Genomic DNA, 19678 nt, shown 5'->3' with positions numbered 1-19678 from the left:
GTACTTTGATGCTTATTTATCTTGGCGTTATTTTTATATACATATGTAGATATTCAACTCTCGTAATGTAATACATTAAAATGCGAAAGCTTTTTCTTATAATGTATTATTTGTTTTGCTCAATTAAAATCTTCTTTAACGTATTGAATTTTCATACTTCTTGCTTCACTTCGATACAAAGTGTGATACTATTCATACATCTTTTTGAATCTTCATTATTCTGGATCTTGAATTTAGCATATTTAGGCATACACTAGTTTTCGATTTTATGTAGAAAAGTTGTGTGTAAGTATGTTTAATTAGTAAAATCAATTTATCTTTGGGTATTTCTTAGTGCAATAGATTTTTTTCAATTCGATCCAGATATTTTTCACTTTCTATTATACTATTAGCACTACTATATAACATTTTCACTTGCGAACACACACGTTGTCTTATAACGATTTCTGTTTTTTTGATTTTCAATTATTAACGATGATATGTACATCGAAATATGAAAATAGATACTGTATGTAAATCTTCACTCAACTTTCACATCTCAACAAGCACTAATTCATACTGTATTTTGCATCTAATTTGTGAAAATCAAAACTTCCTTCTTGCAACTTTCGATACTCACACAAACTCTACTGTTTTCAAAAGGCACCCGCACGATTTAAATTTCGATGAAAAATAAAATACATTGTTTTGTATTCACTCTTTGCAAATAGAACAGGATAAAGAGGAGAAGGAAATTTTAAGAATATTCCGTTTCGTTCTTGTTTATTGCGATTTAATTCAGATTGCTTAAATTATTTATATTTTAACCCAGTGTATTGTTCTCTTTTAATTGCTCCTGCCGTTTGTATGGACTAACCCTTATTAAATTACAATCTATCACTGAAATTTGCATTTAAATGATACTGTTATTATCCTACCCTAAGAGCATACTGACGTCGCAAAGTCTATGCTAATTACTAAATTTATAATTTACTCAAACAATGGTCTTTTTGCTCAAAACACAATACAATCCAATTAGTTGGAGGGGTTTATTCATGTCTAAAATCACTCTCGCCGGAATCACAAATTTTTCATCATTTATCAATGGCTTGAAATTAATTACGCGCAAAATAAAAACACAAACTTTTCAGTTATATACATTTTCGAAAATACTTTTTTCTTGCATACAATGTAGAGAATCTGAAAGAAATGCGTATTATCCTTTTCATGATTTGGAATATTTTCAAGCGAATCTCATTATTCTTTGAGCTGTAGGCTTGGTAAGTAATTTAATTTTTTGTTATCTAATATAAAAGTAAATTGATATGTCAATTCTTTCAACAACTTAATAAAATACATACAAATTTACATATGTACATACATATATGTGAATGTTAAAATGACATATCAATTTATTTCAAACAAATAAATAAAACTTCGTTGAATGATTAACCACTTCAAATGCCATTGAATGGACTTTGTTGATCTAGAAAATATATTAAAAATCAATTGATGATTAATACGTTTGGTTTGTATACGAATTATCCCAATTTTATATGCATGAATGTATTTCGTTGGATAGGCATATGCACGGGTAATTTAAAAATACTGATTTTTGTTATCAATATTAATTAAATAACTATTTTATTTTACATTTCACATCAATGAAAATCAGTATTTTTGGTACAAATATTTATATGTCACTTTTTGCACTTGGATGTTGCCTATTTATGTACCGCTTATTATTATTTATGCAAATAATATTCCTTGTGAAAGCTTATACTGTAAAAAATCCTGTGGTGTATTTTAATTGTATTTTTCTTTTACCGCTTTTCCTAACGCAATCCATAATTGCGATTTTATACTGTAAAAATAGATATTTACAAAGAATTTATGCAGAAATTTAAATATCAATTCTTTTTCCTATTACTTCTTCTTTGTTAAAATGAAATTATTCATCATTATAAAGAATACATTATTTTTTTGATGCGACTTTGGTCGTGATTGACTTTCCTTTCAATTTGATCTCGAATTCTTCAGATAGCTTTCGAATTTGCTTATCTCATTTAAAAATTAATTAAAAGCAAAGTTTATTTTCAGACAATTCTTATACAATTCTGGCCAGATTATAAACATCAGCATCTGGCTAACTTTCCTATATTTTTCAGTGATCTGTGCACAAGGCCTCATCGCCAAAGATAAAAGTGGTACGTCAGATCCATACGTGACAGTTCAGGTATCAAAAATCAAGAAACGCACAAGAACAATGCCACAAGAACTCAATCCAGTGTGGAACGAAAAATTTTATTTGTACGTATACCTAAAACTATACATACATACATACATAGTTACAAGTTTCTGTGAATAATTTTGCGTACATTTCAGCGAATGTCACAATTCATCTGACCGCATAAAAGTGAGAGTGTGGGACGAAGACAACGATCTAAAGTCTAAATTGCGCCAAAAGCTCACGAGGGAATCCGACGACTTCCTGGGACAGACAATAATCGAGGTTCGTTCAAATGAATTTTCACCGCTAAACAATTTAAAGTTATGCGAAAAGCATTTCGAAGTAACATCTGGAGCATAAAGAGCCCAATAAAACTGCGACACTCTCTTATACACCTTTTGAAATGTGGTTCTTTTGTGTGTTCGCCTTATAAATTGTAGACCAAGAAGTATGTACTACGATCCGCTTTCGAGCAGTATTAAAAAGTGGTACGATCGTATATTTTTCGGCAAACATGTCTATTTCAGGAAACCGAAGTAGTAATTCTCAAATGTTTGACAGCCGGGGAAGGGCCAATATATACAAAACATACACCCGAAAACACTTACATACATACATACATACATATGTACGACTTTATCTGAGAGCAATACTTTTTCAGGCTGTGTGGGAAAATAAACGTTTATTTCGCGGAAAATTGACAATTTATACTTTCCGACATTTTCATAGGGGACATTTCGAAATTTATCGCCGATCGTGACGGACCAAATCATAAAATTTTAATCGCCCACACTAAGCGATTAACGATGCGGCTACGAAGAAAATCTTCGAAAAATGCATAAAATCCCACTCGCCCTATTATTAATAATTGATAGCTATTATTAATAATTGATATCTCGTTGATACAACGTGCGATAAATTCGTACTTTGCTATTAAAATTATACGTACATTATTGCAGACACGATGACTGATTCAATTTATGTAGCTTCCTTTGTAGAAAGCTTTTAGTATTACTCGTATTTCGTATTATATTACTATCACATAGATACATATATGAGCAAATATACATACATATTTGAAGAATTATTTACTAAATGAAAGTTCATAATGAATGGCGATTTAATTATTTTGAAAACTGTTTCGAGTCTTACGCAAAATGCCAAACTTCAGTGAGTTATAAATTATACAATTTTTGAATAAACAGCTAAGAAAAAGTATGTCGGTTTTGAGGAAAGTTCAAACAAAATTAAAATAGATTCATTAAGATAAGAAGTTTCTTTAAAATTTTACCGAAAAGCTACAGAGAAATTGAAAGACGATTTAAATTGTTTATGTATACGTTACAGTAAAATTTGTTATTGTCAGTGAAATTATAATTTCACTGACGCAAGCAGTGAATACTGATGTAACAATACAATTACAAATTTACTTCTCAATATAAGAGAATTTGTAATTCGAACGCTAATGCACCATGCGCGTCGTATTACCAACCCTAACTTAACCTAACCTAACGTTAAATAAATAAAACCAACACTAACTTAACCTTAAATAAATAAGTGTTGGCTGCTAAGATATTATGATGTATTTACTTTCGTATGTTGCAACTGATAGTGGATCATAAAAAGTGCGGATGGACAGAAGCGGGATTGTGAAGTGTGGTGGCGCGATTCGTGTCGGTGACGCACTCACAATAATCTTAAATAATCTAAAAATAATGGCATTTCACTATCATCCAACCGTCAAAAATTAATTTCACTAATAGGGGTCAGTGAATATACATACATATAATCAGATATGATTTCACTGAAACGTCAATGTAAATGTATAAATGGGTGCTACTTTAGTATTCCTTCACATATCTTATTTAGTATGCGATCTACCTTCACGTTTTTACTTTAATTTGCGGTCTCAGTTCTCGCGTGTGACACTGAGACTGAATAATACCGACCCTAACAACCAAATCATAAATGAATAGGGCCAACCTTAACTTAACCTAACCTATCCTGACCCTTAAATAAATAGGTGCTGGCTTCTAAGATATATATTTTTATTTCATCAATATTTTCACAAAAAAAAAACACATCTTAGCAGCCAACACCTATTTATTTAAGGGTCAGGAAAGGTTAGGTTAAGTTAAGGTTGGCCCTATTCATTTAAGATTTGGTTAAGAGATATGTATATATATCTGCTGACGATATTTTGATAGAAATGCTTCGACAACATTATGGGGCGGCAGGAAAAAAAATTGTAATAAACATTTGGTTGCTACGATACAAATAAAAAGAAAATAGTCAACTACGATTCAAAGATAGATCGCATGCTAAGGTAGACCGCATACTAAAGTAGCACCTATAAAAATGTATATAAATAAATAAAATAAAAAATGCTTACATGTAAATTATTTCGGCAAGTTAAATTAAATCTTTTACCTTCACTGCAACCTAAAAAGTTAAAAATATTTTTTTTAATTAACATACAGGTATTAAATAAAGTTCCATAGCAATTTAAACAACATGAAGATTCACCAGCTATATGCAGTCTCCATAGCAATAGTTCAATCGCCTTTGCCAATCATCTTTTGAAAAGATTGCACATAATTTAACAAACACTGATATTTATTTTTGAAACTGATTATTTATATACTTTAAATTCACTTTATTCAAAAACAAATGAATTTATTTTTCACACGCGATGGAAAATTTCAACACAGCAAAATTATTAAAGTGATTATGAAGAACACGCACTAAAATCACTTTTTATCACAATACTTCGCAATCGAACTTGAATGGTATCTTTCGCAAAAATATCATTGCAATAATTGATCATTTTAACAATGGATTGAAACGTTAAATGTTTGCGTACAATTTTTGCCTAGTATGAGGCTCGACCATTGTTCGAAAACTGAAGTTAAATAAAAAATAAATAAATGAATTCAATTTATTAAATTCAAACGCACGTACATATTTTTCAAACGTATGAACAAGATTTTCTCGTATTAATTAATTAAATTATTTTTTTATTGATTATATTTGACTTAAAACATAATGAATACATAGTTTGACCACTGCAACATTTGCAGAGTACTTCTCACTTTTGTATATATTTACTTGATTGCCGGACTATTGGCCGTATGGAAACTTGACCGACGGTAACTTAGACGAACGTACATTAGGCCGAATGAAATTTTGAACTGTTTAAATTTATCAAAAATATCTAATTTTTAAGAGGTCAAATTGATTTCTGAATAATGTATCTGTTTTCAGTGAGTTTTGAGTAATTTCGATACACAATCGGCCAAAAATCCGTCGGCCAAATATCCGTTCGGGAAAGCGTTCTTCGGCCTAATGTTCGTCGGCCAAAAGTCCGTGCAAGATTGAATTCATTAAATTAAAAACTTCCAAAACTAAAACTTCCAAATCACTAATTGCAATCTGGCTTATTTTTTTAGCCTTTAAAATTTTTTGAATACTTTTTAATTTATGTTAAAATCCATAAATATGTATATATAAAATTGAATATCTGTGTGTGTGTCTCGTATAGGCTCCTAAACCACTGACCGATTACGATGGAATTTTCAGGATTTGTTGTATGCATGTCCGGGAAGATTAATGTGAAAAAAAAATCCCCCAAAAACGGGAATGAGTGTCATTGCAACGCAATAATTTCAAATGTGTTCGCTGTCTGCGTTTTTCGGACAAATGGGAACGGAAACTGGAACGAGAATGCGAACGGGAACGGGAATTGCATTCGTTATTGTGGCATTGCAACGCATGCCGGATTCAGCTAGTCATTAATGAAATCGAAAACTAATTAATATCAATTTTAATTTTTAAAACTTTTAAAAATTTTCCTCAATCTTGAACAAATCAACAATTCAACACACCCCTAAATTTACATATGTATATATATATATGTACATAGGTTTGATTTATAATCTCGACAGCGAAATTTCCGAATACGCAAGAATTTCGACAAGTATAAAATTTATGCCAGAGTTGATTTATATTATATTTACATACATAAATCGAAATAAACCTAAAATCTTTCACAGCAAGATATATTCACGCATATATATTCATACTTGTTATTGAAATACATATCTATATTTAAGTATAAATATAATATATAATCAATTCTAATTAGTATCAGATCGAGATTTGTTTGTCCCAATAATGCATCAAATGATCTCATACAGTCTGTGTATCATAAATTTTATTTAAAATTCAAATATTCAAAAACTCATTTCAAACTGAGCTTTCAAATTTAATTTAAAATGACATCTACCGTCGAATTCTACCAAATCTCACTGTTCGATGCATCACTATTTTTTCGTTCCATTTATATAATATATTTGTAGGTATACGTTCATATGACGTACATTTATTTATTTTATTTTTACATACATACATATTTGTATACATACATACATATATACAAACATATACCAGGAAGGCTTAACAGGTAAACCCCAAATGCACCTTCCTGGTTCACATATTGATTAATACATGTAAATCTGAACAATATCTGACATCTATGGTCAGATATTAAAAACATCGTACGATAAATAACAATGAATAACTTTTTCATGTAACAATACTCAATAATCATCCATAGAGACATCTATGGAGAAAATCTGGCGAAACCTAAGAGATAATAATATTAACTCTAGGTTTTTTGCAACAGAAAATTGGATAATAATGCCAATTTCACAGGAATCGTTTCAAATCAGAAAAATTGACAAATTCTGATATGAAACGACCGACCTCGTCAAACCAAGGTCTGGCCAGCAATAGCTCGTAACCTATAGCACGATAGAATACAACACTTACCACTAGACCACACTGCTGGTTACATATGTATGTATTTATGTCCGTGAATTTTCATCAAACAAAATATACACCATGCTTAAAAAATACCAGGAAGTGGATTCGGCCGCTTTGTATATAGAATTATGAAAATACCAGAGTTGTCGCAATTGCTTTGTACATTTGATTGTGATTTGTAATAATTGGCATTATTAACATTACCACTAATTAGTACAAACGTACAAATGTACATATATGGTTGATTATATTGAACATTGAACTAACATAAGTCTGTGACATTTTCAGGTTCGGACACTTTCCGGAGAAATGGACGTGTGGTACAACTTGGAGAAAAGAACGGACAAATCAGCAGTATCGGGTGCCATTCGACTTCATATCAACGTTGAAATCAAGGGAGAAGAAAAGGTGGCACCCTATCACGTCCAGGTGAAAATTCTCACAATTACATCATTACATATATAAAGTATAGACGCTACCCTGATGTACGATTACTCCCCATTGATGACTAAAAAATTGATTCAGTGCTTCCCTATGGTGTTGTATTTTTATCGTACAATACTATTATACACGCTACAAATTGAAAACACAATAACAAAGAAACATATTTGACCATTCCTAAATTTTTTAATTTGAATCTACATACATATATACGAGTATATATGTATATAATTTTTTTTCATTATTATAAATATTTGCAATCGACCCGTCGCTCATAAGTAAATTTTATCACTGGTCAATTTTATTTTAGAAGATTTGGCAATCCATTAATTGCCAACTTTTTATCAATTATTCGAGCACTCTGCGGCGCTTCAGTCTAGTGTCTTTTGCACTAGACTTTATAAGAGCTTTTGCCAGCTCGTTTGAGTGGGTTTCGAGTCTACGCTTGTAGTTCCTTGTATACATATGTATTTCAGTTTTAATTAATGGTATAGATACATGTTTATGAATTTCAATGTTTCTCGCAAACCATGGGGTATTTGTTATTATTCTAAGAGCTTTATTTTGGAATCGTTGTATGATTTCCACGTTGGGTGACAACCCAATTTATGTAATTTAATAAACTGCTAATTTTCCAAACAAAATAAATAAATAACATTAATGAAGTTATTGTTTCAGTGATTAGTTGAAATTTGTCTTATGTACATAAATGTGACACGTGATTCATCAGACCTGTTTTTACATTATTTGTCACTAAAAAAAACGTTTAAAAAACTGCTCTAGTATTAGTAATGTTTTTAAAAAAATCAATTAATCGGTAGAAGTATTGGTAAATCGGTTTATCGGTACCCATTTTGTATTTTCCAGATCATCGATTCCGTTCACTTATCGTTATCGTTTCGAGTCTCATATAATAATACTGTAATTAAAATTTATAGGTATTGTTTATCAAGTATCAACCATGTCCCATTTATATGACGTTAAATAATAAAGGATAAAAATTGTTCCTGCCATTTCAAATGCCAGTGAGTAAATATACAATGTTTAGACACTTTGAACGAAATTGTATAGAAATATGAATTTTCAGATCATTCAGTCACAAACGCGACGGGTAAACAACCTTTTCCGGTTGGCGGAAATTGATAAAAACCTTAACAATGCTAAGGGATTTCGTCAAAACAATACACCTTTGTATATATGTATGTGAATTTTCAGTGCGATATACCTATACTTATTGGTTTCCGAATAAAATTTGACACATACATATGTACATAGATGCAGGGATGAGACCCTTTCTAGTATTTACAACGTACTGTACACAATTTATGGGAATAAATTTCATAAATATAGGGGCAGAGGATCGAATAGATGCGTGTTGTTCCACAAATGGTCAGATCCTTTTCATCTAATAATCCCTTATAAACTATATACTAGATAAATACTATTTATATGTAACAGATCAAGTGTAATTTCCAGTTATAATATGTTTCGACTAGTTGGAATATATATTCCATCTAAACTGGTACCAACTACCGTTATAGTTGAAGTGTATTTTCAGTAGGAATATATTCCGTCTAACCCACGTGAGTTGATTCATATTGCGAATTATATTACAGCTGAAAATATAGATCAACTATAAGTCGGTACCAAGTTAGATGAAGAGGCATAAAGCATTTGTAAAAACATAAGAGCTATCAAAACTCAACTTTTGTATTAAAATTGGTGCACATTGTTGAAAGTATATTTGGGCTTGTAGAGATTGTATTCGAATATGAATGACCTCTGAGTGCTGATGTATTTTCTGTTGAAAGCCCGCCACGCTGAAAATTTCGCCAACATTTCCAACTAGAATTATTTAAAAATCCAAGAGGAAGCAGGTATAAAAATTGTAGCTAATTCAAACAAACCCTAGATAACTACCGCCGAGGATTTCGAGTTTTGTAAAGACTCTCTAATATATCTTGCAAAAATATAAAAGAAACAAAAGAAGTCTATTAATGAATGTATTTTTCCAAAACTAGTTTCATCTTCTTCATTGTTGTTAAAATGTAATGCTCACAATCTAAATGCCAAGCCATAATCTAAAATACTCAGCAGTTAGGGATTTCCATCGGGAAATTATGCTATGGTTATAAATTCAGAAATTCCGGTGTAAACCAGTCTTTATAAACGTTGACAAATTAATGACACGGATTATACGGCATATATCAATGCTACCTGGAAAGGCTTGGCGGGTAGTATTCTTGTTTATTTTGTACATGCTCAAAATACAGCGCCTATCGGCGATTTTCAGGCCCATAGACTTGTTGGCAAAACGCCAATCGGCGTTGGTCAGCATTCAAAGGGTTAAACGCCATTTGGAATATACCTACTACAACTGAAAATACACTTCGACTGTAACATATATTCATATATATAAAATATAGAACACGTAAACTGAATTTCCAAAAGTTTTCTGATGACACAGCTAAACGATGTTTAAAAAAATAAACAAAAATAAAAACCCATTTCATTCGAGACGCTTCACGAAAACCTTCACCCTTGACACATATTAAAAGATAATTCGCAGTTTTTCACGCAATCGCTCCAGAAACGATGTCGAGTTGACGCGACATCCTGACACTATCTAAATGATGATTATCCTCCAAAAAAAAAAAAAATGTAATATTATGGGTACATCTATGTATAGGAAAAAAAATACTCACTTATCACTTCGTATATGAGACTCTTCTTTGGATTTTTCGTGTTCGCATTCCATAAATTGTTTAGTCATCCGAAAACGAAACGATTTTCTGTTGACACGTTTCATTTCTTCTCTGCTTCATTTCGAAATTCGTTGATGTATTTGTATTCAAAAATATGTATAATAAAACATATTTTTCAATTTGGAAAGGAAAATTCAGATATTAACTTTTAAAATGGGGAAATTGGTGAGGTGAATAATTTCATTTTTTATTTTCTCGACTTTGACAAGGTGAATTTCGGAGTTTATACAAATATTGAATAAAATTCACTCAAACGAATGCAAACTGAAAAGGCGTATTAAATCCGAAATAAAATTTCACATCATCAAAATATAAAGCAACATTTAACATAAGATTTATATTAAACGCTTTACATAGAACCCATGGCACTTGACACCATTGACACTTTACATAGAACCCATGAAAAGTTAGTAATATAATTGAGACTATTATACACTAGTGTTGTGCCCGATGGTATATCATCGCATGGGTTATTGCATATTAAGCTATTAAAAAATTAAATGAAATGTGTCGGTTCTGTGTTCAATCCGCACGCGGTTATATATTTTTCAAATGCCTTTTAAATTGTTTAGTATGAAAAAAATGGTAAAAACTACCTACCTACTTACCTATATATAAACAATATAAAACACCAATAGAAAAATTAATTAATCAAATAAATTTTCAATAGATGGCGCTAAATGCTCAGAGACGTCTAATAGCCTAGAGGAAACATTGGTAGCAAACAGTATATATAGAAGTTTTTTTCTGTCGATATTATATTCGTACATATTTGTTGGCAATGGTTTAGCTGTGAAGTACATACATATATATGTCGAATCGAAACAACTATTGTAGTACATCGAGCGTTATCTTACACAGATACACACACAGGCACACAGAATAGCGATATTATATACATACATGATATGATGATTTTAAAAGGATCATACCTATATACATAGTATACCCTTTTTTTTTATCAAATTTAGCGATTTATCGACTTTTGTAGATTTACTTACATATATGCACATATGTATAGTATATGTAGCATTTAAATAAAATCCATATGGAGCTTTTGTATGGTGACATTAAAATAAATGGAATTATTCCATATGTAGTTTTCCATGATTGCTATCGCACTTTTATTAAATATTCATACCCGTTATCGCAATCAGTTTTCTATGGGTTTTTTTTATTGTCTGAGGGTCATCAAATGCTAATATAAAAGTCACAATTATGAACGAAAATTTAAATTGAATTTCAATACAATACCCAAATAAAAATCAGTATTTTCAATATTGGCTAATCATTAACTACCATTTACAGTACACGTGTCTTCATGAAAATCAATTCCACTACCTGTGCGAGGAAGCTTGTGGTACTGTTACTCTTCCAAAGGCGATAGGTGACGATGCATGGAAAATTTACTTCGACGAACCACCCGAAGAGATTGTCGATGAGTTTGCCATGCGATACGGAATCGAATCCATATATCAAGCCATGACGTAAGTGATGCGTTCATATTTAAAACCAATTCCATTACAACTCCATTTAATAAAATATAAATTGAAACACTTTCAGACATTTCCATTGCCTCTCGACAAAATATCTATGCGCCGGAGTCCCGGCTGTCATGAGCTCACTACTTGCTAACATAAATGCTTATTATGCTCATACCACAGCATCATCAGCTGTATCAGCGAGCGATAGATTTGCTGCTTCCAATTTTGGAGTAAGTTTCATTTGTATCAAAGAAATTTGATTTGTTTGACTGGTATTCAATTTCCATGGGCTAATTTTGTATATTCTTTTTGACAGAAAGAAAAGTTTGTTAAACTGTTAGATCAACTTCACAATTCGTTGAGGATCGACTTGTCTATGTATAGAAACAACTTCCCAGCTTCCAGTCAAGAGAAGCTTATGGATCTCAAAAGTACTGTCGATCTATTGACGAGTATCACATTCTTCAGAATGAAGGTGCGGCTTGCACTAATTCATTTGCTGTAATGTAAATCGATTTTATATTAATGAATACTATTTTATCAACAGGTACAAGAACTAAGTAGTCCACCTAGGGCTTCTACCGTTGTAAAAGACTGTGTTAAGGCTTGCTTACGTTCAACATATCAATTTCTCTTTGAAAACTGTTATGAACTTTACAATAGAGAGTTTCAAGTGAGTCTTGTTTCATTATTTTCGTAAGTAATATTTTCAATTAGATAAATTAAATAATTATTGTTTGCTTTTATTAGGTGGATCCCAATGAAGCTAAGAGAGATCCTGCTGATCACGGCCCTCAGTTGAATACTGTGGATTTTTGGCACAAACTTATTGCACTGATTGTATCTGTGATAGAGGAAGATAGAAATAGCTATGCTCCTGTATTAAATCAATTCCCCCAAGAATTAAATATTGGACAGGTAGTTTTGAACGATACATCGACGTAACACTGTCTTGTAAATTGTCTGACATAAAAACTTTGAATATTTCAGTTGTCCGCTGCCACTATGTGGTCGTTGTTTGCCGTAGATATGAAATATGCATTAGAAGAACACGAACAACACCGCCTTTGCAAGTCTTCCGCTTATATGAATTTACATTTCAAGGTTTAAAATTCACTGTGCATACCTATAAATGTGTTCAAACTTGAAAATGCATTGAATTCTTATGAATTCGTTATTTTTTAGGTTAAATGGTTGCATACAAATTATGTGACAGATGTTCCACCGTACTGTGGTGCTGTACCAGAATATCCGGCATGGTTTGAACCATTTGTGATGCAATGGTTGAACGAAAACGACGATGTCTCGTTAGAATATCTTAATGGTGCTTTCAATAGAGATAAAAAAGATGGGGTTAGAATTTTTAAATCACATTTTAATATTCTTCTCTGTGACTTTTACTATACATGTGTTATTCTTATTACAGTTCCAAAAATCCAGTGAACATTCACTATTTTCAAATTCAGTTGTGGATGTGTTTACACAACTGTCACAGTGTTTCGACGTCGTATCTAAGCTTGAATGTCCTGATCCTGAGATTTGGAAACGGTATATGAAACGTTTTGCCAAAACAATAGTCAAAGTTCTCATTGCTTACTCGGATATTGTCAAAAGGGAATTCCCCGAACACCTCAAAGAAGAAAGAATTGTAATTGTTTTTGTATTACATATTATTTTATATTATCTGAATGAGATATATTTCATACAATACTTCTTGTAGGCTTGCATATTGATGAATAATATACAACAACTTCGAGTGCAATTGGAGAAAATGTTTGAACAAATGGGAGGTAAACGGCTTGAGACTGATGCTGCCAATATTTTAAATGACTTACAACAAAGTCTCAATGCTTCATTGGATCATTTAGCCGTATTATTTGCTAATAGGTGAAATATTTATTCTTTATTTACCGACTGCACTCAAATGAAAGATTTTGTTAAATGTAAAATGTAAATTTTTAGTTTGGAGGGAAGAATAACTGGTTCCGTGAAGGAACTTGGGGAACTGTTACAAGGCGTTAAAGGTGTTGTTACCACTGCAGCAACTCCACAGCAGCAAACTCCACTGCAGCAAACTCCACTACAGCAAACTACACTGCAGCAAACTCCACTGCAGCAAACTCTACAGACACAAACTCTACAGGCACAAACTCTACAGACACAAACTCTACAGACACAAAAACCTCCACAGCCTGAAGCTGATGAAGTTTTAAGACCACTTATGGATATTTTGGTTAGTATAAGACGTTTTTTTAGCATGAATATATTAAAAACAAGAAATAAATTGGAATTAAATTTTTTGCAGGATGGGTCATTAACTATGTATGCCGAATCATGCGAAAAGACTGTACTTAAACGATTGCTAAAAGAACTATGGAAAATAGTTATGAAAATATTAGAAAAAACTGTTGTACTTCCACCTATGACAGACAAAACTGTGCGTATTCTTGACTGGTTGTGTTTTAAAATAGTTCAAATTGTGATTGACTTTTTTCATCCACATTTCAGATGATGTTCAAGAATTTGACCGACAATGCTAAGAACATTGCTCAAAACGCCAAGATTGAAGATATGTCCAGACTGTTCAAAAATCACATGGCCGGAAAGCAAGATGTAAAGCATGCACTATCTGGAGTCATGGACATATCAAAAGAGGTACGTAAAAATCACATTTTCAAATGTCATTACTTTTTAATTATAACATTACCACTTTGCTATTAGAGTTCTATATTAGATATGCATTTATTAAAGTAAGACAAATGTACTTGTAGCATTTAACGGCGGTGGAACGCAATCTTTCGCCGAAACAATGTGCCGTTCTCGACGCTGCTTTAGATACGATAAAGTTATATTTCCACGCCGGTGGGAACGGACTTAAGAAAATATTCTTAGAAAAGAGTTCTGAGCTGCAGTCACTTCGATACGCTTTATCTCTGTACACGCAAACCACTGATACACTCATTAAGACGTTCGTAACGAGTCAACTGAACGAAGGTGAGTCCCATCCAAAGACGCTTCTATTGAAGTTTTATGTTATAAGAACAATATTTTTAATTTCAATGTGGTAGAATATTTACCAAATTTATTAATTCATAATACTTGTTGAATATGCAATAAACACGTATGTATATTGTGGCAAATATCTAGTTCCCCTTAATAACAAAGACACAATAACGAGACAACGGTCAGTGGTCAGCGAACGCGACGAAGATGAAAGTCTACCGGAAGGGTTAGAAGAACCATTAAAAGCAGTTAAACGAAAGACCAGTCGACAAGGTTACATCAAAAAATTAACACAACCTCGTAGCACTTTATACTTATTTTTACTAGCTTTATTACAAATCACTTCTTACGGTAATTGCTTTAATAACTTTTGTAAGCAAATTCATTGTACCGAGTCAATTTTTGTATTCAAAGTATTATAAATTACCGTGAGAATGATGGCAAATATGAAACAATAATAGAAAGTAGTAAATAGATAAAAGACAAAGCTGTAGGTACACTAGTTATATACTTTGAGTGCTTCAATATAGCGACGACGAACACACATTTTCACTTAGTGCAAACTGCTTATAATATTCATACACACATTACTATAAAGCATTGTTAAAAATACTTATGATTATATCCGATTGTAAATTGTATGCTAGCATTTCTCTTCATACTTACATAGATCATAAGTAGTTACCGCTGTAGATTTGAATTTGCTTATTGAATACCCCCAACACATTGTACCATAATGTATTATTATTATTATGTGATAATTAAGGATTCCGACTGTAAATTTGTAGTTATAATTAAAACTATTATCAAAAACAAATCAAAAAGACTTCACATTAATTATATAGAATCGACTGATAGCAATTTTGTTTTGATTGTATCACTTTTTAGAGCATTTGTCTTAAAATTTGATTTAAACTATCATAGACTTTTATATAACTGAGTAGAAAATTTTCATGGACTGGAAAGAAATTTAAAAGGCTGATTAGATTTGAAAATATTCAAAAATTAGTTTGGATTAATTATTTTAGTAATTCCATTTCTTATATGACAGAATTTATGAAACAAAAATTGCTTGTTTTTTACAATATATCATATTATATTATATAATTTTTAGACATTTTAGATATACATAGCTATTCTAATAAAACATTTTTCTTCATAAAAAGCTTATATCCACAAATGTATTTTTTAGAGCCATGTGAATGAATTGCTTTTTAAATCACTCTGTCTCACTAAAATATTATTGTATGTATTTACATGTGTGAAAATGAATTCACATCACTCTAAAATTTGGTAAACGAAACTTATATAGAATTATATATTTAATAGTATTAAATTTATAATATTAATTTAATTTCAATATTTACAAATTTTGGCAACAAAATTTTCCAAAAGTATTTCTTACGAATTAAAATACTTTACTTTCGGAATATTTTGTCTACATTTTTATTTCTATTGACATTAAATTTTAAAAAACATTATGCAAAAAAATCCTTTTTGCTTTCAGCACCTGAATTTTTATATAATAATTCAACGTTTAACACACAATATGCATTTACACATTTTTATATACACATTTATACTTATATAATATATATTTACAGCAAACATATATACTTTTTTCGTTTTAATATTTGAATTTAATGAAACTTTAAACATTTTTAGACACAACAACGTCTGAAGAAGGGAGCTTTGGAGAAGTTTCATTACAAGTCGACTTATTTACACATCCTTCCACTGGAGAACATAAGATCACCGTCAAAGGTAACTAAATATTTTTTATACTTCAGTATAATACCTATATATATATATATATATATATATATATATATATATATATATATATATATATATATATATATATATATATATATATATATATATATATATATATATATATATATATATATATATATATATATATATATATATATATATATATATATATATATATAAATATATATATATGGAAAATTACCTAATTGAGTAATAATGACTCCTTTCTTGGCGGTTTTACTTTCCTTTATTACAAGAAATAGAAGAGGGACTGCCGGCTGGTGTATGGTGATTGGCACATCACCTATTGAATGTTTTACTGATACTAATTATTAAATGAATGCCGTGCACCGTCGGTAGCCCTCTGTTTATACATTTATAATATATCAGGTGGGGAGCGACCATAACAATATGAAGATTGTCCATACTCCCCCCTATAAGGAAATTAATTGACTTATATACTAAAAAGACAATCTTAGTGTTAAAGATAATTCAATTGATACTATATAAATCTACTTTAACATGCATAAAAATGATAAAAAGCTGTATTGGACTGTATATGAAAATCAAATCTCAATCTTAAAATTAGTAAAAAATAAAATGAGTAAAAAATAATTAAGCAATTATTTAAATATTTGTTTTAACATGCATAATATCATAAAAAACTATATGTAGTGGACTGTATATAACTGAAATGAATTATATATATGAAAATGTAATATATATATGAATTATATAAAAAAAATGAAATATATATATATATATATATATATATATATATATATATATATATATATATATATATATATATATATATATATAAATTTATATATATATATATATATATATATATATATATATATATATATATATATATATATATATATATATATATATATATATATATATATATATTCAAATCCATATTTAACTCAATATTTCAACAGTGCTTGCTGCGAATGATCTAAAATGGCAAATCGCTACCGGTATGTTCCGGCCATTTGTTGAAGTCAATCTAATTGGACCACATCTTGCAGACAAAAGGCGCAAATTTGCAACAAAATCAAAATCTAATAATTGGAGCCCGAAGTTTAACGAAACTTTCCATTTGTAAGTACCCGTTTGCACCATTTGTTGTTACATCACATTCAAACTTCGTCAATAAATTGTTATTTTTATTTTAGCATGATTGGTGGAGAAGAACAATTGAACTTATTTGAGCTACACGTTTGTGTTAAAGATTACTGTTTTGCTCGGGAAGATAGGCTTGTTGGAGTAGCAGTTATGCTGCTTAAGGATATTGTTGATCAGGTTCATATTAATCATAAGGATATAAGAAACCTGAACGTATTTAGAGACAATTGGTATTAATTTATTAAATTCAATTTCAGGGTTCATGTGCATGCTGGTTGTCCCTTGGCAGTCGAATACAAATGGATGAAACTGGCTGGACAATACTTCGTATATTATCCCAAAGGAATAACGATGAAGTTGCGAAAGAATTTGTGAAACTCAAGTCCGACATTCGAACAGAAGATCCTCCGCCAAATTTGATTTGAATTTCTTCTGCAAACAATCTGCATGTTTCAATCGCACGGGCCGGCTAAACTTCGTATTAGTTTGATTTACCAATCGCAAATTGCCAAAATATGAACACCAATTATTAGAAAAAAAAACGATTAATTTAATCAGAATGAGAAATATGGTAAGTTCTCAATCTATTGTTTTTGAAGGGACCCTAAAAAAGATTATTATAAAAAAAATTTACTAAGACTAAGAGAAATATTAAAGAAAACCTATGCTTAAGATTTCTATCGAAATTTAAGATTGAAAGAAAGAACAATAATGGATTGAGGTTTTGCTGTACTTTATCATGTAACTTTTTATTACACATATTGTACTACTAGTTTTATTTACCTACTCAATATAATTGATTAGCTAGATAAGTACTACATATGTATGTATGTATGTATGTTCTTCGATTTTGTTTGTATTTATTGGAAATTGCGACATATTCCAAATACATATATTGCTTTAAATTTGTATTACAACTTGAAAGTTTTCATTTAGTATTAATTTTCTGTGTATAAAGCACAAAACGCCTCTCTTATGGAATGTAAATTAACACTTCTATTTAAACATAACTCTAAATATTTAAAGGAACTTCTCCAATTATAATGACAATTCATAAAGATTAAGAATAAATTGAGATTTGCTGTCATTGTTGTCCTTTTATAATCAAAAATGTAAACAAAACATTCTGTAATACATTAACCTTTCACATAAACTATTTAGGCTAACATTAATAAGTATAACTTGTATCATCGTTTTTATTTATTTTTATATTGGAACAATGTAATATAATCAAAACAATATCATTATTATGCGACTCAAAAGATATGTATACATTGATTTCACATCCATTTTTTACGTTTCACACGAAATTACATTAAACATTTTAAAAAATTTGCATAAAAAAACATTTACGTCTAATGAGAGCCAAAAAATCAACTTAAAGCTTTATTGATGTCTAAAGTTAATGATTTATTGCATTTCAAAAATTTTAATGTACAAAAACATTTGAATCATGAAAAATAAATTTAATTCAATAAAATAATAACAGAAAAGTACATATTCATAGCTATTAAATGCATTTAATGTCTGAAATTAGAATAAATGTTAAATTAACCTAAAGTAAAAATTAAAACACCATTTGCCAAATATGATTCTTATGCAAATCAAAAATTATATTAATTTTTGCCGTGTTGCAAAATATGAATGTTATTTAATAGGTATGAATATTATGATTATTGTTTCTTTTTTGCAAAAAAAAAAATTATCATTTTGATATACCGCAATTTTGTTTCAAAATAATTGTAGTACAGTTGATTTAATTGTAATTTTGCATAGATTTTTTCTTAAAGTTGTAAATAATACGTGAAAATTTCACAAAAAAATAATTATATAACTAAACGTATATACAAAAAGAAAAATAACATGTAAAACTGTTTTACTATAAAATAATTAAAATTTATATAATAAAATATAATGTGTTAGTATGATTATAAGCAATTTAAATTTGTACAGTTAAAGTTTATAATATACGCAATTATTCTCATTTTAATTGTGTAAGTTTTTAATAAATCAATACTTTGACAGAATATTTTTAAATAATA

At 30.0% G+C, this 19678-nt stretch overlaps 1 protein-coding gene across 1 annotated transcript in view; it reads left to right on the top strand.

The window, feature by feature from the left end:
• Window positions 1-19327, top strand: part of LOC143912509 (uncharacterized) — a 90650-nt gene extending 71323 nt beyond the window's left edge. Inside the window, exons 9-29 of the mRNA XM_077431787.1 lie at window positions 2148-2289; window positions 2365-2491; window positions 7322-7462; window positions 11548-11726; window positions 11803-11953; window positions 12040-12198; window positions 12271-12396; window positions 12474-12641; window positions 12714-12827; window positions 12909-13076; window positions 13150-13371; window positions 13444-13610; window positions 13686-13752; window positions 13852-13956; window positions 14029-14160; window positions 14232-14378; window positions 14495-14717; window positions 16392-16490; window positions 17450-17612; window positions 17687-17813; window positions 17894-19327. Of these exons, the coding sequence (XP_077287913.1) occupies window positions 2148-2289; window positions 2365-2491; window positions 7322-7462; window positions 11548-11726; window positions 11803-11953; window positions 12040-12198; window positions 12271-12396; window positions 12474-12641; window positions 12714-12827; window positions 12909-13076; window positions 13150-13371; window positions 13444-13610; window positions 13686-13752; window positions 13852-13956; window positions 14029-14160; window positions 14232-14378; window positions 14495-14717; window positions 16392-16490; window positions 17450-17612; window positions 17687-17813; window positions 17894-18061 (3095 nt within the window). The 3' untranslated portion in view covers window positions 18062-19327. The remainder of the gene's footprint in view (window positions 1-2147; window positions 2290-2364; window positions 2492-7321; window positions 7463-11547; window positions 11727-11802; window positions 11954-12039; window positions 12199-12270; window positions 12397-12473; window positions 12642-12713; window positions 12828-12908; window positions 13077-13149; window positions 13372-13443; window positions 13611-13685; window positions 13753-13851; window positions 13957-14028; window positions 14161-14231; window positions 14379-14494; window positions 14718-16391; window positions 16491-17449; window positions 17613-17686; window positions 17814-17893) is intronic.
• The last annotated feature ends 351 nt before the right edge of the window (window positions 19328-19678 follow it).

This window comes from Arctopsyche grandis, chromosome 6, assembly GCF_051622035.1.
Source record: "Arctopsyche grandis isolate Sample6627 chromosome 6, ASM5162203v2, whole genome shotgun sequence".
Classification (NCBI taxonomy): domain Eukaryota; kingdom Metazoa; phylum Arthropoda; class Insecta; order Trichoptera; family Hydropsychidae; genus Arctopsyche; species Arctopsyche grandis.
This window is presented reverse-complemented; position numbering and strand designations above follow the sequence as displayed.